Here is a 25,214-nt window from a genome sequence, read left to right on the forward strand (position 1 = left end):
ACTCTCTTACTGCTTAAAGATCCTGTTTACATCTTTTTAAAGTATTCGAGTATTTGTGGGCATCAGTTTGACCAATCAGACGCTGTTTTCTTCAGAGGGCCCTTCAGAAAACCTTAATGGTTCAGTCTTACTTACAGTAGTCCTACGTAAACTTCGATGTGTATGCCGAGACAAACATTTCGAGGTGTGAATGCACCGTGACTCCTGAAGTTTTCGGTCGGTTCGGACGAGGGCGAGCTCATGAGATATTTGTGTTACAGTATCTTGGCTGGATGCATCATTATCAGATTCTGCAGAGCATGGAGAGATGTAGACCTTCCTCCTCCTCCTCCTCCCCCCCCTCGAAGCAGGGAACAGAGCTGTGGTCAGTGCGAAGCCAGAGACGAGAGCAGAATGTGCAAGTAGCTCTCGTGTCTCGACTGGAAGAACTCTTGTTCTAACAATCAGACCCCGAGGACCCATGTTTGTCTTCACAGTGTTCAGATATTGTTCTGCTGCAAAGTTTAATCTCAGGGGGATTTGTAAACAATATAGGGAAGCATGTTGTGCATGTGTACGTGTGTGTATGGATGAGCAACTGTGTGTATGTGTGTGTGTGTGTGTGTGTGTGAGTGTGTGCTGGTTACTCCTCAGTGGAGCATGGGTCTATATACAGAGCTCCTAATTAGTGAGGGCAACCACACATTCCAAAAGCTGCTTTCTTCGTCTTTTCACACTGATACTCTCTGCTTAGTTTGAAACGAGAGCGCGCAACGACAAAAGTCTTTGAATTAAATTTCCTTTTGAACGGAGTGCAATCTGTGATGCCAATTAACATGAAATATATTCCGCTATGTACAGCATAATTGCTCTGCTCTTCATTAAGCAATCACAGCCAAATAGCATTTGTTTGTGGAACGCACAATGTCAGGTGCTGAGAGTTTGGTGTCAAAAAAGCATATTGTGTGTGGAGCGCCGCACTTTTTGTCTTCCTTTGCTCATTCATTGGTTTCTGAATTGATTAATTTTAATTAGGAGAATAGGCTGCAAGCCATGTTGGCCTAATTGCCTGTTTAGTCGAAGAAAACAAGAATGACTGCAATTCATCTTCAGTGTAGGTTCAAGGAGACACTTTATACTTTTCTGGCCCATTTAAGCCTTTAATATATCCTCTGCCCATTAAATCTTTTGCTCACTAATAACGGACTCAGTTTAGACCTCAACTTAAGTGCTGCACAGTATTGCTGAAGTTGGTTTTTACACCCTGCAGCACTGCAGATACAGAACAGGACACATTGCCAACTGTAAAGTATACACTTGGCATAATGTGCATTACTGAATATCAACTTTGTCTAAACTTTTTTAATGCACCTTTCATTAGACACCAGAAACTTTTTTTGAATCACAAAACCTCTGAACTGAAATAGAGATCTGAGGCATTTTTGGCTCAGGAGAGCGTCACACCTCTTCTCTCTTTCATTCTCACTTATACTGGGCAAGATATTTTGCATATTACTAGTGACTTTCATTGAAAGTAATAAGTTTGAAAGTAATAAATTACACAAATTTTAAAGTCCACCTAAGGCTAAATATTGGTACACGACCAAGGCTATGAGTACCTAAAGTATCCTAGTAATGTAAAGTAATGTGTAATGTCTTTTCTTAGTACTTTGTCCGTCCTGAAGAGCACCTCTAGACTTAAATAACACACATGAGTCTGTAATTCCAAGTGATTATCAGAAGAGCTGCCAGATCAATGAGGTGCAGTAATCACTGCTGAGGCTCACAGATCTCCAGCGTGCATCCATTTGCACATGGCGTTACTCCAGGTGAAACCCTCCCTTCCTGCCCTGGCAACAGGTGGTGTGTTGAAACCAATCACAGCACTGCAGCCGACGGGCGCTGCTCGGTGCACAGTGTCCAGCGATGATGCTGGAATATCTCAATTCACCATCTCCCACTGCCCACAGCGAGTTTACACAGCGGTAAAAAAAAAAAAAGTCAAAGAATGTCGTACAAATACAGTTACAGTTCAGTGCCAGTGCCCGTCACGACACACCAGCAATAACAGAGCAATAAAAACAAAAACAGCAATAGTTGAATGGGTTCTAGCTGTCATGACAGTTGTGCATTAAAATGTATTTTAAGGATTTAAAAACTAATAAGCAAGTACAAAGATAGTTTCTCACTTACGTCCTGATGCTGTCAAGACAAAGGAAATTTCAGAGGTCTCAAACATCTTGGCTTAAAAAGAAGAAACATCTGCGTGCTTTCGTACCATTAGGGTTAAGAGTTCTATTATTTAATGGAAAAATGTGTGAAACTGTCCAAATTCATCCAAAGCTTGTAAAATATTTCTAATATATTCACTTATGTGCTGATGGTTTGCAGCAAATTCAGCAAACCCAAAAGAGAGTTGATTGAAGATGAAATGTGATGCATGAAAAGCAGAAAAGTTAATTGTTTTCTACCAACACCTGATTGTGCTAAATGAATAATCCAAGTGTTTGGAAACATTTCAGTTGTTTAGAGGCAGCACGCCCCTATTATGGGTAGTTGTTTTACTCATTTCCTTGGTGCCTACCTATTTCTAAATGCCAAGCAATGGGGGGGTATGTGTATCACATTCTGTATCTACAGACGCAGATACTGTATCAGAGGCTCTCTAAAGCATTACAACACATCTTCCCATCTAGTGCTGCGTGAAAGCCATCAAAGAGGGAGACCTACAGGGAACCGCCCTTATCACGGTCACCAGATGTTGCGTGGGGAGAGATCCCATCAAACCGTCAACCAGGATCACTTTGAAACAGCTTCATTTTTCCCTTTCTGCCGTCGGGCCCCCGCCCGGCACCAAATGAACCTGTGACTAATAGAATTTAATTTGTGCAGGTAATCAAACGTAACAAAACAGTACATGACAAAATGAGCTATCTGATCACATTCAGCTCCTGTTAATGAGGAATAAATGGGATCCAATCTGTAACTAGGAGGATTATCCTGAGAAACCTGCTAAACCTGTCACTGTAAATGTGTGGAAGTAGGTGCTTTTGGTGGGTGTCCTCATTGTGTATCATCAGAAAATCACTTCTGGCCCGTGGCTCAAGAGCTCTGGCTGATGCAGGTTGATATCAAACGATGCTATGCTCATTTTTCTCTGTAAGACGTTAAGATGAGGAGAAATGTTGCGTTTTTTTCTGAATCGGAGTCGTTAATGATGTTGCTGTTGTTTTTGTAATGGAAGTTTGTAGGCGCTTCGTTATCATTTCTTAAAAAGAGGAAGGTAGTATCTACGATTTCAGTCCAGGCTGGAGTTGCTAGCTAAAGAGCTAAGTGGTAGCAGCGTAAAATCTTTGTCAGGAGGTCGGGTGGGGCCGGCTGTCTCACCTGTGACGTCCATTAGACGTTACATTCAAAATAAGTTGTGATGAAACTATGGCTTCAATACAAACACTGTAAATTCCTTCATTTTACTAAAGTTTTTAACAATTAGACAAATACACTGACTGAATCTATTCATTTTAGAACGTATTTGGTGTCTCCAGCTTAACCCTTCGGAGTCTAGGACCGCCACACGGCGTCAAAGTCACATGTCGCACGTTTGAAAACGTAAAGCTGTGACACAAGCACGCAGGTGCTCAATTGAAAGACTGTTGGAAAGCGGACACTTCAAACTTTTTACAGGTGTTTGAATTTTGTCGATCGGCCTATTAAGACTAAATTTATGAAGAGCCGAAGTCGCGCGCTACAGCTCTTCTACGAGTTAGAAGATGGTGAATCTGGGGAAGAACGTTCTGATTGTGAGGAAGACTCCTTTCAGAGGATGAAGTGGATGCTGCGCGTGAAGACGAACGAGAGGAGGTGACCGCGCAGACCCCCGCTCCTCCAAAGATCCAACTAGTTCCTACTCGGATTTTGTGTTTCTTTTGCACTTTTACACACAGTGTGTCCATATATTATGTCAAAATAAATAAATACTTGTAGAATCACATAGGTGAGGTTGTGCTGAAAAGAAAGACACAAAGAAAGGCAAGCTAAGCAGTTTTAATGGGAAACACAAAGGTAAAATGAAAAGTAGTAAAAAACGCCGTTTTAGCCCAGACTCTGAAGGGTTAAAAGACTTAAAAGTTACACATTACTTTTTTTTTTACCACAATGTGTCGCAGTGTCTCTGATGGTTAATGACTCGCTCTTAAAATAAGTTATAAAGAAACTAATTTCAGCCAAAGACCTTAAGCTTCCCTCTAATGTAGGAATGTCTGCTGTAAGATGTGTTGATGATGAGTTATTTATAAGGGAGTAAAAAGTAAAAACAAACCCCTGTCTCCCCTACAGTACAAAAAAAAATAGATGAAACACCTCTCCCTTCTCAAGGTCACTGAAAATTATCTGAGTTTCTATAAACTCTGGCATGAAACAGTCCTCACGCTGCGTTAAGTGGCCTCGGATAAAGATTTGTCAACATGGCGTGCCTTGAGAAAGCTCTTGTGTTCTGAGGCTGCAGTTCTGTGCTCAGAACATCTGTGATGTTCTGTCGTTCCCCTTCCCTCCCCTCCCCTTCTCCCCCGACTCTGACAGCAAGTTGTTCCCTTTCATGGACCGTCTTTTTCGAAAAGGCCCTTGGAAATGAGAGTGCAAGATCAAAACCAGCAGCTGAGTGCCTTCTCTCACAGTCGATTTGCCCTCCCAAGGGGGCGCGGGGGCAGGGAGTCTACGTCTCTCTGTCTTCTCTTTCTCTCTCGCTAACAGTTGTAGAGAGATTTAACAGACTTTCTCCCTCCATCTTGCTTTTAGGGGGGCTGGCGTTGCGTCCTCACTGCTGGTCTGTGGAGTGCCGATCGGGGGCCACATGAGCAGGTTTTAACGGCACAGAGGGTCGGTGGTTTGCACCTGCCGCTGTTCCTGTGTCAGGTTTTAAACCGTTTGTTCCTACATGCACACAGTAAAGTGTTCAGTGAGTTTGTAACGTCCACTGTTTTGCTATTGGCAGGCTGTCAAAGCCTCATCAGGCCTTTGTTGAGTGCCAACGTTACACCATTTTCTGCATAGACTCACATGAATATTTACATGTATCTCTTCAATAAGGATAATTTCAGGCCCATCCAAGCCGTTTCTGCTGTTTGTGCAGAGAACATACTAGCCTAAAGTAGCTCCTCCCATTTAGGAGATCTGCAGCCATTTTGTGTGCAGGTTCATCCACGGGTGAGGAGTGATCAGAGTAAAAAGGTGCATTTGATCTGGTCTTAGCATCCTGTTATGAATGCTGCCTCTTTCTGACTTCTTTTCTTGTGGCTGTTTTTGAATGACTTGAAAGGTTTGACTGTGTCCTTGTGTCCTCAGAGAGCAGTGGGCTCCATTAGAGGCTCTTGTGTGAACATTACGTGTCCCCGTCATCACTTCCCTCAAAGATTCTCCGGGTTTCAACCTTCTCTCTTACCTGCCTTACCTCTCAACCCGTGCTTATCCTTCGCGGCCTCTTTCTCCTGCACCGCGGCCACTCTCTCGGGCTCTATCTTGCCTCCATTGATGAGAGTTATTATCCTCTTACACCTTCCATCCACTCTCAGTCCCTGACTTCCCCTCGTACTTTTGCTCTTGGTGGACTTTGTAAACCCTCTCATCTCTGTTCTCATCTTCTACTTTCTTTTTCTGCTTTGCAATTTCCTCCTCTGCCTCCTATCTTTGCATCCATGTGTGTCTATTTCCCTGTTACTGCTCTATTTGTCTATCTCTATCAATCTTCCCCTTTTTTTTCCCCTCTACCTTCACTCTAATTTGGAGGCAGATGTTGACGCTGCCTCACTAGTGTTTAGGCAGCAGACAGACCTCACTGGTGAACTCGAACCACGTGAGCAAAATAACCAACAATATGTGCGCCTGCCACCGGTTAAATTTTCAGCTCCAGCGATTTTGGCGGAAAAGCAATTAGGATTTGGAATTAGTCTTCAAATTAAAGAGGAATTAAACAGGCTCAAAGATTAACCCTTTCGGGCATGGCCACCCCTGTTTGGATCTAAAAATGCACCATTATCATATAGGTAGCAGCACTGACACGATATTCAACATCACGTCCGCTCCCTCCCTACGGGACCGGAGTGGTTGATTATGTGTTGACGCCGTCCTCGGTGGAAAAGCAGTAATTGTTTTTCTTCTTCCTCTTTTTCCTTGAACTCTTCTTCTTCTATTTCAAACTTAATGACGTTTGAAATAGAATTTGAGGCTACAATTATCCTGTCCACACAGGCTGTCACAGGAATGATAGCGACATCTAGACCAATTATGAGGATGGAGCCACCTGTAACTGCTCAGACCCACAAGGGACTGAAGAATCTAAATCCAGCGAAGTCCAGCAGCTCCTCCAATTCAGCCGAGACGTTTGCGTTCATAATTTGGACGTCAGTGAAGCAAAGCTCAGCTTTCTTACTTTCGCTATAAACTAAAACACAAGATGTGACTTGTGATGACTAATTTTGATCGCTTTTGATGTGACAGCTGAACATTTTGGTTTGCTGTCTGCTCAGCGTGGCACCGACCCGCCCACTGTCGTGCACACTGAGGCTACCAGAGTGCTAATGCATCAGTTGCTGAGTCACTTTTTGATGCTGACTAACGTGAAAACGGTAAAAACTGTTGGAAAAACCATCACACATTTTTATTAAAATCAGAAGTTTCCAATAAATTTCGATAAGAACTGTTGGTGTTATAACATCTACTGTCTCTCTCTCTCTCTCCGGCTCCTACGTCCTTGTCCTCTTCCTTTTACATTTTTCTCCACTTACACTGTCTTCTCATTCAAGCATGTTAGTGCTTCAGCCATCTCTTTTCTCTGCCGCCCCCCCCAACCTGACAGTCTTTTTCTCTCAGCAGCAGCAGCAGCAGCCTGTAAATGGCTGCCTGATGGAAAGTGACATTTTCACAGAACCCTGTGAGAGAGGCGAGGTGATCTCTCCTCTTTCCAGCACAAAGTACTCCTAATTGCCTGGTCGCATTTGTGAGCCCAGCTGACAAACTCGTGCAAATCAATAATTCTGCTCCTCGGGGAAGATGCAGGGACACAGGCCCTCTCACCCTGATGCGTGCTGTGAGGACACGCAGATGCATACAGATGCATGCATGTACCTGTAAATACATACACAGCCACACAAACACTCTTCACGCACCCAGACACACACACACACACACACTCCCTCCACCTCACCACCTCCGTGCTGTCTGCCTTAAATGGCAGTGTTTATCCGTGATTCTAAGACAAATAGGGAGAGAGCATCGGAGCATTAAGGCCAGCCACGGTGCCGCTGAAGGCTGAAATAATGGATGGTGGAAATGGCAGAAGACCCAGCTCTGCTCATTACTAAGTGGACTCTGCAGAGGTGGAAACTTTGCCCCACTAGCTTGCTATAACAGATTTGCTTGTGTTTTTGTACTCTCACTCTAAAAGTTGCTTGCAAAAAGAACAGAGAATGTCACAGCAATTTACAACGTCTGATTGACTTGTTTCGTGCTAATAAATGGGTTTGTTGTCTTCTGAATCGTCTTCCTTCTCTTTGATATTTTCTACAAATTCATTAACGGTGATGGCCTTACAAGAAAATGCCATATGTATTCCTAAATGTTTGTACGCTGAGGGCCTTGGAAAACACGTCTTTGTATTCTAATGAACGTCGCCTGCTTGTTTTTCTTGGCCTCCTGTACTGCTGCACGCCGTCACCTGCTTCTCAGATTGTTCTACTTCAAGCAGACCCCCTCCGGCTAACTAACTTTCTCTCCACAGGCTCGTCTGTGATGCAGGTGACAGCCACCGACTCAGACGACTCCACCACGGCTAACGGCATGGTGCGCTACCGCATCCTCTCGCAGACGCCGCACAGCCCCATCCCCAACATGTTCACCATCAACAGTGAGACCGGAGACATCGTCACCGTGGCAGCCGGCCTGGACAGAGAGGTCAGTGTTCGCTGTCTTCACCGTGTCACTGTCGCTCTCGTCGTTTAATCGCTCTGCGTCTCATTTGAAGACAAAACTTTGGTGCAGTGACTTGATGACAATGACCTTATAATTTGTTCTCCTTCAGAGGTTGGGTTGATAGATTCAAGGGTTGAGGAAGGCTAGTGACAGCCAGAGCAGAGCTCGGCCTCCTCTCGTCCAAAATAAACCTGCTTGGAGCTAAACAGATGGTGCTCAGGCAGGAATTGTCAATCACCACAATTAAAGGTTCTTCCTATACTCCTTTTTTTCTTATTGGATGGTTGATAACAGAGAAACAAGTAGCCGATACTACAAAGATGCTGGCAGAAATATTTTTTACCTTTGGACAGAGCCAGACGAGCTGTTTCATCCCGTTTTCAGTCTCTACACTAAACTAAGCTAAATGAATCCTGGCTCCAGCTTCATACGGACCTGACAGATATGAGAGATGTATCAATTGCTTATGTAACTCTCAGCAAGAAAGCGAATAAGCACATTTCCCAAAATGTGAACCTATTTCTTTAACCGCTCAGCCGCAGCACGCCTATACTGACAGCACTTTTAATTTTCTTGATTAACTCCGGTAGCCAGCTGCCGACTTGCTCCCCCATGTCCCGCCCACTCAAGAGGGAAGTTGAAAACACAGGCCGTATGCAGAGACAAGACATCATGCACGCACACACACACACACACACACACACAAAACACAGCTGTGTAGCTCTTCAGAGCACTCAGTGTCTCCATGGACAGAAACATCGAATCAATCACATGCAGGTTCGCTGCCATGCAGGTGAGTCACCTTGATGGATGCTGTACAAGTCTGCACCTATTGTTGGTTTGAATGTCTCCTTCTGGTCTGTTTTTGGCAAAAAATCCTTTAAAATCCCTTAAAGTAACATTTCACTGGTCATTAGATTAAGATATTTCTTACCATCAGCTGGCTACAACAAAATATTAGTCTTTCATGTATGTAGTATTTAGATTTCCTAGATGCACAATACTGTGAAATACCCAAATAAATATCTCAGCATGCAAATTCTACGACTTCCTGCCTCGCAAATCCCAATTTGATCCCTGGATGTAACCTTAAAAAGTCAGGATCACTTTCAGCAGCATTCGCCCTTTAAAAAATGTCAAATAAAACAAACTAAGCACAAAATTAATTAATTCATTCCAGTCATTTGCCTGCTTTCTGACTGTGTGTGAATATAAATGATGGGCTAATATCTGGTGGTTGTTTCTCGGCGCTCGGAGCAGGGCAGATATAATGGCCACACAAATGCGGCACCTCTCCGCTGACGAGGTCGCGGGAGCTTTTTCTTCATTGTCTCCTTTTGTCTCATCCACTGTTGGCATGTTCGTCTGTTGCTTGCTGTGGCTGTTTGCCAACCCACACACACACACACACACCACCACCACCACCACCACCACGACTCACATTATCCCTGCATCTTCCATCTTATTCCACTAATGAGGGAGGTCACGCAGGTTCGACTTTTGTTCGACTGTGGTGAGTAGTGTTTCATGGCAGATTGTTCATCCCGCAGCCTTCCTCTCTCTCTCTCTCTCTCTTTCTCTCTTTCTCTCATGCATACACACACATGCACACACACACACACACACACACCTTCCCTCATCTGTCTGTAATTCAGCGTTTAAAAAAAATAAAATAAAATACAACTGCAAAATCAGGGAAATGTTCAAATTCATATACCGCCATTAGGAGGATAATCTTATCCTCGTAACTTAGTTGGCTGATTTTACTACCAGCATTAAAGTACCGCTGAGTCTGTCTCATAATGTTTATATTCTAAGAAGTCCCAGTGGTCCCTCTCGGCACTAAACTCGGCCAAGCAACACTTTGGAAATTAAAACTGGATTTTTCCAACAGTAAGGGGAGCGTATTTGGAGAATAATTACGGTTAAAATCTCAAGAACAAAACCAGGTTTGATAACAGAAGAATACAATACATCAATGCTCGTTGCTTATCCAAATTTTATACGGAGCTGGCATGGCATGATGGCGTGATACATTTGTGGGACAATATAAATGAGTCTAGTGAATGCGAGCCAGCTCTGTGTCCCTGTTTCCAGCTTGGCCCAGGCGGCAGCAGTAGCAGCTGATGTGAGTGAGGGAAAGCTCATTAATCTGGACACATCAAGCCAGGCTCAGTCCCACCTGCCTCTGATCCTCCCACTAAAACTGGGACACACCTGGGAGTTCACCCACCTGCTGTCAAGGTCATCAACACAAACACACAAACACTCTGAGACACATGGGCACGTGTTCGCATACGCACTCCCATGCAGTTATGTTGTTTGGATGCGGTAAAGCTGTACAAGATCCAAGGTGTGTCAAACCTGATCCGTGCAGCCGGAGTGGTGTGTATACATGCTGCTGCACAGTCACATGAATATGCATGCCTGCTGTATTGACACTGAATACCCTATAAGCACCTCTGCAGCGCTACTTACTCAACGGCGTTTTCCCTGTCTCCATCCCATCAGTTTCTTTCACACTTTAGCTAAACCTCATCCCGACATACTGTCATCTAATTAGAATATTCATGTGCTAATTAAGGGGTGAAGCAGGTTCTCTCGTGTCTGGGAGACCTGGAGGTACATGGAGGTTAGCCTGGTAACACTTACCTCTGACATCGCTGAATACCAATTATTCTCCCTCACTAACCGCCTGCAACCCTTCTCCCTACCTGACCTCACATGCTTCCACATGCTCCCGCCCACAGGTTAACAAGCTGGGTTAAGCAGTATACCCATTGTGTTTGACTCTATATATCATAAATCGTGAGTATAACATGCGTATCTGGGTGTGGGGGGGGTATTTGGAGCGGTGTGGGTCTGTTTTGGAAGAAACACACTTCTAATGAAGCACAACTGTGGTTGCAGCAGGTAGCGGAGTGGGAGATGTCAGGATGCCACAGCTGGCGTGGATGTTCTCCCTTTGTGCCCTCTCTCCATGGCTGCGGTTCCACTGGCAGGCAGAGCTGTTGTCTTTCATTACCCCAGGCTGTCTCAATCTCTCAGGAGCCCTGGATTGGAACAGTCTGGCCGTGGCATGGTACGGTGCGGCCCAGCGCCGGGCTACCCACCAGGCTGATGCCAGCTCTATGTTGCTCTGTCTCGCCGTCGATTAGGACATTGCCTGAGCTGCCTCAAGGACATGAGTGCCCACAGCCTGGCTCTATTAGGATCTGCAGAGCCCGACTGGGGATGCGGGCCGAGAGCAGGCATCCTAAATGGATCTGGAGCTTTAATATCTCAGAGTTAAGTTATGTTAACCTGCCACCCAGCACCTCAGCTCCATTAGTCTGACAACAAAGGCAGTGGAGGATTTTGAGCGGGTTGCTCAATGGGGGAATATTGATGAGTATGGATGCTGAATGCTTGTAGCAGACACTCAATCAAGAAAATATCCACTCAATATCCCACCTTATCATGTGCAGCTAGCTAGTATTGAATTGTACCTTGTTTCATCTTCAGACAGGCCTGAATTGTTGCACTTATGGCCCTCTATTTTCCAGCCATGTTTTTCCACCCTCTCTTGGAGATAATGCTTTTCTATTTTGGTCTAGGTCACATGTTCGCTTTCAACAGCTCTCACATAAATATTCACAAACAAAGCAACTTTTGTTTTGCAGATATTTGCTAGTTCAGGGAGGGTTCACAAGGGATTCCTGCTTTTTCCTGTTGACGACCCTTCGGTGACTTTGTGACACCAGCCTATTCTTTAAAGGGCTTAATCTCATTTGTCTACAATAGAAGTCACCTAACATGTCCACCCCAAAGGGCCATAAGGAAGGATGGGAGAGGAAATGACCTAAAGTCAAGTATTTTGCATTGTATCTGTGCAGCACACGCCTTCAACACAATGCGACACCAGTGCCAGGTTATCTATGACTTATCTATTCCCCTTACATGTTTCCCTTCAAGCCTTATTTTTTCCCGTAATTTCTGAACAGAGATTTTTAACACTATATCAAACATTACCGGAGAAGTTATTTTGTTAAACCTGTTCACAGCTTTATTCATGATCTCTTCATCTCTCTGTATCTGGACATAATAGCTTTTATTACCTCGCCAGCAAGACGATTGATACCAATTAATAGGAATTTCAAATATCCTTGCTTTCTTTCTCACTTGGATTGTAGAAATTCTCTCCATTTTTAAATTGTTAACAGGTAGACTCACACTAAAAGGCACATCCAGTAAGTTTTGGGTGATGCTGCTATGGCTCTAGGCAGTCAGTCAGTCAGTCATGGCACCATGTCAGTCCAGACTGAAATAACTATATAATTACTGTATGGATTTTCATAACATTTTGTACAGACGCCTGTGGTCCCCAGAGGATGAATCCTAATGATAATCTACTTAGATTTCCTCCACCAGCCCAATTTTCTTAGTAGTAGCTCAGCATCTATGTTAAGGATTGGCACAGAATTTGCTGCAGACATTCGTAGTCCCCAGATCCTAATTACATTGGTGGTAATCTTATGATAATCCTCTTCTTCTAGCATCACCATAAGGTTGGCATTTAGGGTTTTAAGTGAAATATTCTCAACAACTATGGATCAGGACATACGGTAATAACTTTGTTGATCCATTGAGTTTTTATGTAGCACCTTTATCAGCTCCAGATTTCAGTTTATGTCCAAATACCTGCAAAACTACTCATCTGTCAGTCGCAGCTGTACGCGTTTAGTGGTAATTCACAAATGTTAGCAGGCTAACATGCTTAACTTAGATGGTGAACGCGGTTTGACCCGACGTGATCCTCTGTTGTACGACAAGAAGCGTTTGCCGGTTATCTGGCTTTACTGTTTTATCTGTCAGTGACACGCTGGAGCAGCAAGTCTGACGGCAGCATGCTCGTATGGCTCATAGCTGCTTAATCATGTCCTGCCCAGCGCATTGAAATGCTCACTAAGACGGTTAACTAGACCTCATGCCAGTCATCTTGTGCGCTTTATTCTAGCAGCTTCATTCATACGTGACTCACAGCTTTTATTCATCCAGCATGTGACGCTGAGCTGTTTGCGTAAATGTGGAGGCTTATCTAGTTTATATCACAGATTTACCTACGCATCTGAGTGAGTGTCTCCACAATGACATGTTTCTGTACAGACTGTGTAGCCCCCTTGAGGAAAATGTGTGATTGTGATATTGGCCTGTATAAATAAAATTGCCTTGACTTGACTTGACAATGGGATTCAGAGAAAAGCTGTCAGAGATCAGAGCACCGCTTGCCATAAGTCGAAGCTGGCTTGTGTTCTTATCAAATCAACACTCAGTCGTTTGAGTCCTCAGACGAGCTTGAGAGACATCCCTGCATGGGATGGACTCCTCTGCATATTTTTGGTACTAACTGGGAAAAGATAGGAAAAAGATAACTGGGTAGACGTGACTATAGATCTCATTTTTTTCATTTGGCAACTGAGCTAAAATCTGATTTCAACTGAACTAAAATCAAATGAAATGGACTCAATCGACATCAAATCATATTGACTACACTGAATTGAAACTGTAGCGGGGGCCACTGGCGCTGAGGGGTCACTAGCACTGCGGTAGAGAGAGAGTGTGCAGTCAGAGGAAGGAAGGGAGCTGCCCCGAGTACCGGGGCCATTTGAGACAGATTGTAAGTGACAAATTAATGACTGTGGCCAGTAGGAGCCTGGCAGGCTGGAAGTCGGTCCACGAACGACACAAGTAAGAGCAAGCCTCTCACTTGTCAGGCCTCTTTCTCTTTACCCTCTTTGAGTGGTCCTTTACAACAAGTAAAAATGCACTCTCAGCTCAGCTATAATTAATTCACCACTGTACATGTTTTGCCAGAAAACCACTCCTCTCCATTTTCTTGTTTGACATCGCCTTACACGTTCCGACCATTATTTCCCCCTACTTTGTTCCTGCTAACAAAGTCTCACTGGAGCACAAGTCCATTTGCTTACCATGACCATGAGCAGCCAGGTTTTTCCACCTGTGCTGCCTGCTGTTTGGCTTGACTTGCGGAGTAGCTAACACTGATAGCCTGAAGCAGTTTTCCTATTTCTGTCTTCAATCTGCTGGATGGTAAACTACCTAATTTGGTCTCTGTGAAAAAAGAGATTGGGCTTTATTGTTGGCAAAGCTCTGTGTACAGGTGTTTCCGTGGCCTCTGACGGCTTTCAGCTTCGGCAGATTAAGTCCATGAGGCTCAAGGCCTGTGGCGGAGCCGGGGCTGTTGCTGTTGGTTCTGAGACAAGATGCCGTATTTCCTGCCAGCGCTGGACTCTAATCTAACAGAGAGATTTTCTGTTCAGCACTTCTATAGGACTCATTAGAGAGCCCTTTACTGGCTTGTTCGGGCAGCCACTTTTGGACAGCAGAGTGTGCTTGGCTCTGTGTGTGTGTGTGTGTGTGTGTGTATACCCGGTGTCTCCCACCTGTTCCCACTCACTGGAGCGTTAGCGGATGTGTATGTGCGCACTAGAAGGGCCATAAACTCTCAACTACCCTCAGATGAGTGATACAACCCTGCAGGATAGGACGCATCAGCCACACCTCCTACTGTGTGACAGCTCCACCTGCTGGCTTAACTCCACTCATTTCTCTTCACCTGACCAAAGAAAAAAAAAAGCGTCCATCAAGGCTCGAGCCTATTAGCTTCCTACAGCCATCTGGTGCTGTTTCTAGATTGATGTGTATGACCGGATCTAAATGAGTCTGCAGAGAAAACACATTCATTGGAGGCTCTATTTACTGAAGCGCTCTATGAGGGAAGATGGTATTGATATTTCATTATGAGTCTAATAAAGGGCAGCCAGTATTGAGTTTTCATTAATAGGGTTGGTTTGGTGAGATTAACATGTCTGCACACTTCATAATGACTTGGAGAGATGCTAAATGACTCCAGCTGGGTTCTTTTTAACTGGCCTCAATGGTTTGACTTGATCAAACAATCAACCGCATCCTTCATGACTGGAAAAAAAAGAGTAGGAGGGAGAACGGAGATATAGAGATACAGAGACTGGCAGAAAGACAGACAGGGAGATAGACAGATAGCGAACAGACAGGCGGAGAACACTGAGAGACCAAGATGTGATGAGAAAGATTGTAAGAGATCAAAAGAAGCACAGAATGTGAGTTAACAATGTGAACAGAATAAACCAGAGGGGGGAAGAAAAAAAAAAGAAAAAAGCACAACTGAAAGAAATAAAAAAAAGCAAAGAAGACCTAAGAAGGAAGCAGTAACTCCATCCTCCTCCACCTACACCTACAGGACCTCTGCCTGGGTTTGCGCTCGTTCCTCCGGGCAGGCCGTGACATCAGTGCCACTAGCCGTCAAGAAATCGCAATCCTGGTGTGAATACGGCGAAGCTAGACTGGAAACAAACAAACAGCAGACCATCAGTAGGATGCATTGTGGACACTGAACAAAGCAGCAGGCCCTGTGTGCTGAACAGTGGCCTGTCCTTGACATCCTCTCTCTCTCTCTCTCTCTCTCTCTCTCTCTCTCTCTCTCTCTCTCTCTCTCACTTTGCTCTGGTACAATTGAGGTTTGAGCCAAGAGGATTAATAGGAAGAGAAAGAGACCACAAAGCAGATAGGCTTATACAGTCGGGATGGAAACGCACACACACAGACACGGAGTCCTTTTTTCATTGGCGAGTCTGGAGACAGGCTGAACTTTCAGCACCACGGACAGCGGTGGAACATGGACGACCGTCTCTCTGCCTCTTTGTTTGTCGGTTGGATCTAAACTAAACCCAATATTTGACGGTGTTTCTTGTCATGGTGCTCCAATATTGCAGTGCGTGCTGCAGAGCGACTCCCCCACACTGTAACTGGACTAAATAAGGCCCGTCCACCTCCCGGTATTATCTGTAGCACTGCGGCGCATCCTAAAGTGGCGGCGCCTCCATTAAAATGAGTGATGATCCAGGTCTGTTCCCGCAGCGGAAAGCCAAGACTTTTAGGCAATAATGGATGGGCCTTTTACCAACACACTGGTCTCTCCCTTCAACATTGTGTGTGTGTGTGTTTGTGTGTTATTGAGCAAATAAGTCACTCTAACAGACTCCAGTTGTTCTGTTGTTTCAGTGGCTGCGAAAGAAGGAAAAATGTTGTATGCTTGGCTGGTTGTTGGAGGGAGTTTTCATTCACGCACTTATTTGTTCATCCATACTATTCATTATGTCATTGTCACGCGGCAAACGTATTTATTTCTTGGTTGATTGCTGTGTTCGGCTTTGTTGCAGAGTTTGATGTAACACATCCTGAGTGCGCTTCCTCTCTTTTTCTCCCTCTCTCTTTACAGAAAGTGTCCCAGTATACCATCATCGTCCAGGCCACTGACATGGAGGGCAACTTGAACTTCGGCTTGTCCAACACCGCCACGGCCCTCATCAGCATCACCGACATCAACGACAATCCCCCGGAGCTGACAGTCAGAACGGTCAGTCCTGAGCTTACATGTTACACAGTGAAAGACTGCTCCCTGATGTGATTATAGAATACGCTGTATGGTCCGTATCAATGGGAAAACATCAGGCAATAGTAGCTCAACCGAAATGTATTCTTCTCGGAGAACATTGAGATGAAGGGAATGTAAATACACCACCGCAGCTGACAAAGATGTAGGATAAGGACAGATATAAACGACACAGTCACAGATAAAGAAACACTGTGAACAACACATGGAGAGACAGAAAAAGGCACTTCACTGCGAGTGAAAGTGAGCTCAAGAGTTCTGGTGATGGGAGGTGTACTCCCTCCCTCCCTCCCTCCCTCCCCTGTGCTTTCCCTGCCAGCAGGGTCTCTGGTGGCCAGGGTCTGTCTGCAGGCATCTGGTCCCCGATCCGTCCACATCGGTCTGACAAGAAGCCACTGCAGCTTAACTATGACAGTGTGTGTGTGGTGAGATAGGGAGCTGTTTCTTTTTGAAGGTGAGGTTTTTACTACATAACTGACGTAGCTGAAAGCAGAGGCCCTTTTATGCCGAGCACAAATGCCGTGCATACCTTTTTAGGCTTCTGCATTTTTCCACATGCATAGCTTGTATTCTCTATTCTCAGCCCGGTCGTAGAACTGAATCAAACGGTGACCGCTGCCTGACAGAATTGCAGGATTGTAGCTGCTCTTTATGTGAGCGCTTGGATTTCTGAGATTCCAGAGAGGGACAGATGCCGTCTGCAGCCAAGCTCAGACGCAGAGCGAGCAGTGTGTCAGCGTCACACACTGTGATCCCCGTCTCCTCGGCGGGGCCGTCGGCGCCGTGCATGCCAGTACAGTTCCAGCCGCATGCTCTGATAAGAGCTCCCCAGCTGTCAGGGGTAGAGCTCCCCGAAACAAGGCTGCCGGTCCTCTCGGAGCAGCTCTGTCCTCGTCTGTGGTGCTGGCTCCATCGGCGCTCTTCAGGGGTGGAGCTCTGGACCAGAGTCCTCCCGCTAGCCAGTAAACGGACATGCTGCGCTTCAATAGACTCACAGAAGCACACACGCATTGCCCTTTACATATAAAGTACATAGTGATCAGACATGCATGTACGTGTGTGCTCTCACATGCTGCGAGAAGTGTTTGTCACCTCCTCAGGGCCTCATTACTTCCCCTGAAAACTCCTCCTGAGTAAATAACTGTAGATTTGTCTGAGCTTGGGAGCAATTATCCGTGTTCTGGTGTCTGACCCAAAGGTGTTAATGAGTAAAAATGAGTAAAAATGCCTTTGTAGTTAAAAGTCCGCAGCCACACAGTCTCACATGAAACATCCATGGCGAAGAAAATTGTCCTTTACCACATGCCATTCCACCGCTTTGTCAATCTCTGCTTTTTGTTTTGCTTCCCACACAAGCAACTAGACTTGGAGCAGTTCAGTAATTATTTGTGCATGACAGACGCGAGAAGAATTCATTGCTCTCTACGGGAGGCATAGAGAAAACATAAGCACGCTAATTAAGTGAAATTGCTTGCGGGGGCGTAAACCAAGCTGATATATAGCATCTAATTAAAAAAAAAGAAAAGCCAAATGTTTTATTCATATCACCATGTGGGCCTGAACATGCTATGTTAGCTCAATGTTTGTCATTATGTGATAACAAAAAGACAATGGTACTCGCCGCAACATATCTAATCAGATTATCTAATCAGGAGTATCACAGCCCAGCTGAAGTGGACCCGGTGGTTTGTCACTCACCGAACTATGACGAGGAGCAGGAGACTTGTTTGGGAGAGTTGCTGAAAGCTTGAATTCCCAGACACACAGACTGAAGCAGTGCTAAGTGATATTTGTGATTCACCTGTAGAGAGACGCAGCTCCTAAAGAGGTGGAGTGCCGCTCACCACTTTCCTTCACTCCTCAGCTGTGTCAGTCTAACATGACGGATGTGTGAGTGAGGGGTAGACACCTGTTGCATGTAGCTGTATCTTTATTACACTGATGTCAGGGTCCGTCGTTCTGGGACATTTATTACTATGCAGCACTGTCATTATTACCACTTGGTGTTGTTTCTAACACCAAGTGGAGGAAAGGAAGAGCTCCTTTAGTCTTGTTGAGCTGCGGCTTATTTCCTGACAATGATTTTGCCGTCTGAACAGCAGCGCGTTGGACTGTAGCTCAAATGTTTTGAAGGCCAGTTGTGTCTATAGACAGATGAAATCATGAAAAGCAATAATTAGAAGGGCACAGGCGCGGCTGACCATCTATTCACTGGGTTTTGTTTGGAGCCGACCTTCATACATGTGAGACCTATTGATGTGTTGGAGGTTCATAAAATAAGACACTATGGAAGTGTCACTGCTTCAGCTACCAGACCAGCTTAACTCTTGAATAAAGAAATAACTAATTCTGTCTTTTACAAATCGAAAGCTGAATTCACGGGCAATAAAACATCCACTTGCTCATCCTCACCGAGGAATTCTGTAGCCGCAGTTCTAGTTGGTCTGGAAAACAGAAACTAATGTTAGTCAGTGTTAGCAAACTGTAAATGGATATTGCCATAGAACTGACATTAATTAGTCAGGTCAATTAGTTTTACAAAGCTCAGCTATGATACAAATACGCAACTTACTTATTTAAAGCTTATTAAAAGACCATAAAAAACCCTGGGAGCAATCATAATGGGATAATTGACGCAAATGACAGGCTGCTGAGCCATTAACCTTATAAACAGGACTTGTATAGGCCAGGTTTTTCACTGAACTGCACATATTAGCTTGTGGCTACACCAGCTGCTGTTATGAAGTCTCCCTGTAAAAGCCAAAACAGTCAAAGCACGACAGCAAAAAACATTTTGTTTAGTGGCTTAAATTCATCGCTGTTTCTCAAGGTTAAAACTTTGTTCATGGCGGTTTTGCGTTGACCTTGTGCAAGCCTTCAGAAAATGTTTCTTAGCTTTATGTTTTCTGAATGAGCTCACACTGTTACTAAGATTCTCCTCTAATAAAGTTCCCCTTTATTAAATAGGCAAAGCACATAAAGTCAGTATATAAAGCCCAACAAAGCCAGACTCCAGGCCGACAAAACCTTTTGTGACTAAACAGCTCAAATTAAAGTTTAATGATTCCCTTTTTATTTTTGTCTCGTTTGAATTTTATATTCATTGGTAAAGAAGATGTAGGTCCCCTTTGATGATGACTGGACCTACAATTGAATCTCATTTGCCTTGCTCCCTTTCCCCCTTACCTTTGGAAGCAAAAAAATCCTTCATAAACTAAAAGTTTGTGTCTCTTGTGGCTTATCTGTGGGTCCACATTGCATTTTCGAGAGAGTGGCCATTTTGGAAGCGTCCTCCCCTACAGTCGGCACCATTGTGTGTGCCTCTGAGAGAGCATATTGCATTTGGCCATACGACAACGCTGCCCAACGAGCTTGGGAGGTCCGTGGTGGTGTTTGTGCTAAAGCTCGGGGTGGAAATGAAATGGAGGAGCCCACACACCAGAGACTGAGAGTGCATATTTGAAATGTTTTGTGCTTATCAGCCTGGACGTACTGCAAGGGATGGGAGAGTACGGGGAAAGGAGGGAGGGAGGGAGGGAGGGAGGGAGGGAGGGAGTAGGAAGAGAGGCATCGAGCGGTTTGGACGCTGCTTCAATCCCACGATGATGAAGCCATTAAAGTGAACAGTAGCTGGCAGACACACACCATAAACAAGTTAACGCTTCACAAGAGGAACCACGGATTATTGTCTGACAATGAGAGCTTTTAGTGTGTGTGTGTGTGTGTGTGTGTGTGTGTGTGTGTGTGTGTGTGCCTACCTTGAGTGCCCATCCCTCTGCAGCTACACAGATCCCCATAGAGAGAAGGACACGGATCCGTTTCACTGTGAATTCTTCTCGGGGCTTCGTCACCAAGTTTCCTCCAGAGTTAGTTCAGAGGGGAGTTGTTGCAGATTGCAATATAATGAAGATCATTAGCCAAAGATTATTCCTACTGCTGCCTTAATTACAGTACTTATCTAATTGCTTATTAAGACCTAGATTTGGTGAATGCACAGAATCTAAATTAAATGGGTAAACAGTTAATTGAACAAATCCATTAGTTCAAATAAAGAGTTTCATATGAGCAGACATGGAGTGGAATAAGGGGCAGCATTAACATAATGCAAGATATGATTCTCTATTATCCAAACTAATGTGTTCCCTTCTGTCTTTTTTCCTCCTCTATCTTTCTAATTTCTCCCCCATTTGTTTTGCAACCACTTTCAATGGTTCAGTCTAATGAGCATTATTGGCATGACCCTAAAAGCAGTTTGTTTTCATAATAACAATTATGGAAAATGCTTCAAGATTGATGATGGCACAAGCAAATATGTAGAATCCCAATAAATCAACGTATTAACATGCATTAGTCGTCTGCTGGAGCAAGACCCGGCCGGTAGCTCCTGCCATCGGCCTGGGGAACCCGGGTTCGACTCCCTCCCAGTCCCGGCTACCAAAAACGGGCGAGGGTTGCGTCAGGAAGGGCATCCGGTGTAAAGAACTAACGCCAAAATCTACAAGCGGATCATCCGCTGTGGCGACCCCGGAAGGGAGCTGCTGCTGGAGCAACATCAGTGTAACATTGTCTCTCTCCCGTCCTCCCTGCTGTCACCTCCCTCCCCCACTCTCCCTCTCCCTCTCCCTCCGTCCCGCTCTGTAGTTTTCAGGGGAGGTGCCGGAGAACAAGGTGAACGTGGTGGTGACCAACCTGACAGTGGTGGACAGGGATCAGCCCCACAGTCCCAACTGGAACGCGGTGTACCGCATCGTCAGCGGAGACCCCTCCGGACACTTCACCATCCGCACCAACCCCATCACCAACGAGGGCATGCTGACGGTTCTCAAGGTGAAGATGAAGCTGTGAATCCTGATATTTACACTCTTTCTAAATAAAGTGTACAGTTGTCATTATTATTTAACACTGCATCTTGTGTTTCCATCTGCTCTGAAGTGCCAGATGTTGATGACTGAGTGCTTTGGTCTCACGTTGTTTTCACTGAATTACACGTCATTTCTCAAATTGGAACACAGTTAAAACTAATCTCGCAATCAGCTACACTCATTTTACTCTCATCATTCTTCATCTCTCTCTCTCTCTCTCTCTTCTCATCGTTTCTTCTCCAGCCGGTGGATTTCGAGATGAATCGTGCCTTCATGCTGACCGTGGTGGTGTCCAACCAGGCCCACCTGGCCAGCGGCATCCAGTCTTCACTTCAGTCCACAGCGGGAGTCACCATCTCGGTTCAGGACGTGAACGAGCCTCCCGTCTTCCCTGTCAACCCCAAGATGATCCGCTTTGAGGAGGGCGTGCCGGCAGGGACCACTCTTACCGTGTTTGCTGCCCAGGACCCCGACCACTTCATCCACCAGACTGTCAGGTGCTTTGAGAACACTAGATTGTGGAGGGCTCACTTACCGTATGTGCTGAATGTAAATGAGCACAACATCAGTACATGTTTATGGTGAAAATCAGGGTCAGTGAAGTCACCATATATGGTTTCTTGCCGGTCTGCCATGTAGCCTGATTGTCGCTGATTGTCTTGGAGAAATCTCGTAGTTCTGCTGCCTCATGGTGAGGCATTTTGAACTCCCACTTAAGTTACCAAATAGTGTTAAAGCTGCATAAATTGAGTTTTTGCCCACAATAACAGCAATAACAGGTGTGATGTGTCAAACCTGTTAGGAACAAGTGCGTCTTTACACTTTCCAGAGGACACGGCTCAACGTGAGCTTTCATTTGGAGTCCAATTAAATTTCATTTAACCCTTGTATGGTGTTCGGGCCTCTGGAACCCGTTTTCATTTTTTTATCAAGAGCAAAACTAAACGATTAATTATTTTTTCATACTCATTGGCCTTGGCTCATATTGATGAGTCTGAGTTTGAAAAAAATGATTAATCGTATAGTTTTTCTTCTGATAAAGAACATGAAAACGGATGAAATGGGGTCCACAAACCTGAACACCATACAAGGATTAAGTCCAATATTCACTCGCCTTTAAACGCTTTTTTGGTCTCCACCAACTCCTGAAGGAAACACGTAGCTCTTCATCTCCACCGAGTTCACCAGCTCGTCGCTAACTTTATCCGTCTGCCGTGTTTAGTAGCTTAGAGTGAGTTTATCAGAGCTTTTTGTCTGAAAGCAGCTTCTGGAAACGAGGCTGATGGGAGCAGTGAGGCTAAAACAAAACCGCTAAGTTTCAGGTGATAGAACCGAATCAATGAGCTGACAGACGCTGAAAGCACCGTGGAGCTGAGGGGAAGCTAATTCTCTGAGGGGTTCGTCACTAAGAGCATCCCCTTTCACTTACACATAATCATTTGATCCATTTTCAATTTAAAATTATTGATTTTAGCAGCTATTAAAGTGGTGACATGACAGATTATTTTCCATTTTCACTTGGATTTAGTTGTGTCTTACACAGTGCCTTCATGCTTACCAGCTTTTTCTCCTGGGTTCCAGCTTCTATTATTACACATGCATATAACACTCAAGGAATCTAATTACTTTGAGTGACAGAAATAATAAAGAAAGATTTAAATATCACACAAAAAAGTTCCATTACTGCGTTTGCATGCTGACTTATTCTACTATTATTATTAAAATCTCCTGTTATTTTGATTATGACAAATAAAATTTGACACAACTCATGTAAGCAGCATTTTTGCGTTTGGATATTCCGACTTTTCCGATTCATTCATGTGGGAAACGTCGATATATCTGTTGGTTGTAAACAAACCAAGCAGCCGACGGTTTGCAGACAGACAGACTGTGGTCGGGGATGTTTGATCTAGACTGAAGGAGAAACCCAACTACTTTTAAACATTTTTAAAAGACTTAAATATCAACAGGTTTTGGATATGCTCAAATATCATAAGGCTGACCTTTTCCAGAAGGCGGTTGAAGGAATGGAAAGAACGAGGAATTGATGCAGAGAAAGAAGCAAAAGCAGCACAAGCAGCTCCGGCTCTTCCACTTTTCCATATTTTGGTGTGATAAATAACACATGGGGGCATCGATCCGCTGTCAAACACGGCTGCATCTTAACACGAGTATTAGTCCAGAATGATAATTAGTTCTTATTCTGGACAAAAAACGGAATAATTAATGCATGTAAACATAGTCGCTGATTTAACGTATCGTTATTTGAGCCGTGCCGTATCATTCAGGCCGCTGCATCTTTTTTCTTTTACTTTTTAAGTTTTTATTTCATTTACTTAATTTCACAAAGTCTTATTTTGTAGGTAACTGCGTTTTTCATCAATTTATTGCAAAAACCACCATCTGTTGTGTCATTTCTTTGGATGAAATGCAGATTAATGGCTCATATTACAGCGTTCAGAGGCATGACTGATGGCCACAGGCTGCCCAGTAGTCACAGATAATGAGGAAATTCCAGTGTTTTGTATTTCCCGTGTGTTTGTCTCCCGCTGAATATGAGTGTCACTAGTTTTAATCAATGGTGAGCACTTTCCCCACAGTTTGTCCCTCTGCTGTGACCTTCTCCACTGACCCCCCGCCTACAGCCCAAGCTCCAGTTACCTCCCCGCTGCCGGGCGAGTGCTGTGAAGAGGTCATCCTGTAATGAGTTGGACACTGTCTGTCTGCCATCCTTAGCTCCCCGTCTTCTCCTCCTCCTCCTCCTCCTCGTCATTGATCCCTCCCTCCATCCCACCTAACAGGGATGACACACAGCGGGCATCGTGCCATCCAGGTATCGACCCTGTGTGGTAGAAACTCCCACGTGCCCACTAAGGTCCAGCGCCACTGTTCCACTCTATAGCCAGCCCAAACGAGAGAGATTGATTTTTCTTAATGTCAGTGAGACGTCCCCTTCCACTGAGGTTCCTTAGTGGAAATGTTACTGAATTGATAGCGAGGGAGGTGGTGGGAGATGCTCTTCTATATGTGAGCTGTACAGAGGAGACACATCTCAGGTTTCTTCTCCTAAAAAGACCTGTCATGCAAACTAAGTGGTCTGAGCTCTTCTGGCCTTTGGGAGAAGTAACTCCTCTTTTACTCTGTTTTCTCCCTCGTCCCTCTCTCCCTCCCTCTCGCCCCCTGCTGACCCTGTCACTTTCTTCTCTGTCAGTCTGTGGCTCTGTTATTGATGGGACCTCAGAGCTGCCGTCTTCTCCAAAGCAGCTTGCCAGCAGACGCTCGGCTCATGCTCAGACAGCCTCATCTCTGCTGCTGCTGCATTCCCTTTGGGTGACCCCGCTTGAACCCTCGCAAAGGCGCACACAAAAGACACCAGAAATGCACGGCCGTAGACTCGGAAACGCTCGCCAACATGCACGCGAGCGCCCGCTGAGGATGAGTGAAAGGCCTGTGCATGAGCAGTAGATGGGAGAGGAGCCAGCTTGTGTGTTTGTTTGTTTTTTTTTTTTAGTGTTTTTGAAAATCTTGGTTTTTTTTTTCTCTCAGGTGAAAAAGGAAAGAAAAGACGATGTGAGGTGGAGACTTTCTGCCAGTTAACTTAACGCTAGATGGGATATAAACGGCAGCCAAAGCTAATATATGTGCGCTTGTGTGTATTTCTGCGTATTAGACCTGCGGAGCGAAGACATTTTTTGTGATTTGAGGTCATTTTCGTTAGTGTTGGGTTTGGGTTAAAGATCGAAGGGATACTCCAACACTTTATTATCGCAGATTTGCATGAAGTTTGGGAAATTCACGAGAGACAGATTTTAAAAAAGAACGGTTAAAATCGAAGCAGCGTATCCTGACATTTGCAGCACGCCTACACAGCCTGCACAGCAGAAGCAGCACGTTAGCAGAGAATAGAAGCCTCTGTGTTC

The 25,214-nt window shown here is 44.8% G+C and overlaps 1 protein-coding gene across 1 annotated transcript in view; it reads left to right on the plus strand.

Moving 5' to 3' along the window:
* The window catches only part of cdh4 (cadherin 4, type 1, R-cadherin (retinal)), a 59,633-nt gene that overhangs the window by 24,096 nt on the left and 10,323 nt on the right, over nucleotides 1-25,214 (plus strand). Inside the window, exons 4-7 of the mRNA XM_070838862.1 lie at nucleotides 7,751-7,923; nucleotides 16,259-16,396; nucleotides 21,074-21,259; nucleotides 21,538-21,791. Coding sequence (XP_070694963.1) covers nucleotides 7,751-7,923; nucleotides 16,259-16,396; nucleotides 21,074-21,259; nucleotides 21,538-21,791 — 751 coding nt within the window. The remainder of the gene's footprint in view (nucleotides 1-7,750; nucleotides 7,924-16,258; nucleotides 16,397-21,073; nucleotides 21,260-21,537; nucleotides 21,792-25,214) is intronic.

This window comes from Pempheris klunzingeri, chromosome 2, assembly GCF_042242105.1.
Source record: "Pempheris klunzingeri isolate RE-2024b chromosome 2, fPemKlu1.hap1, whole genome shotgun sequence".
In the NCBI taxonomy this organism is placed as follows: domain Eukaryota; kingdom Metazoa; phylum Chordata; class Actinopteri; order Acropomatiformes; family Pempheridae; genus Pempheris; species Pempheris klunzingeri.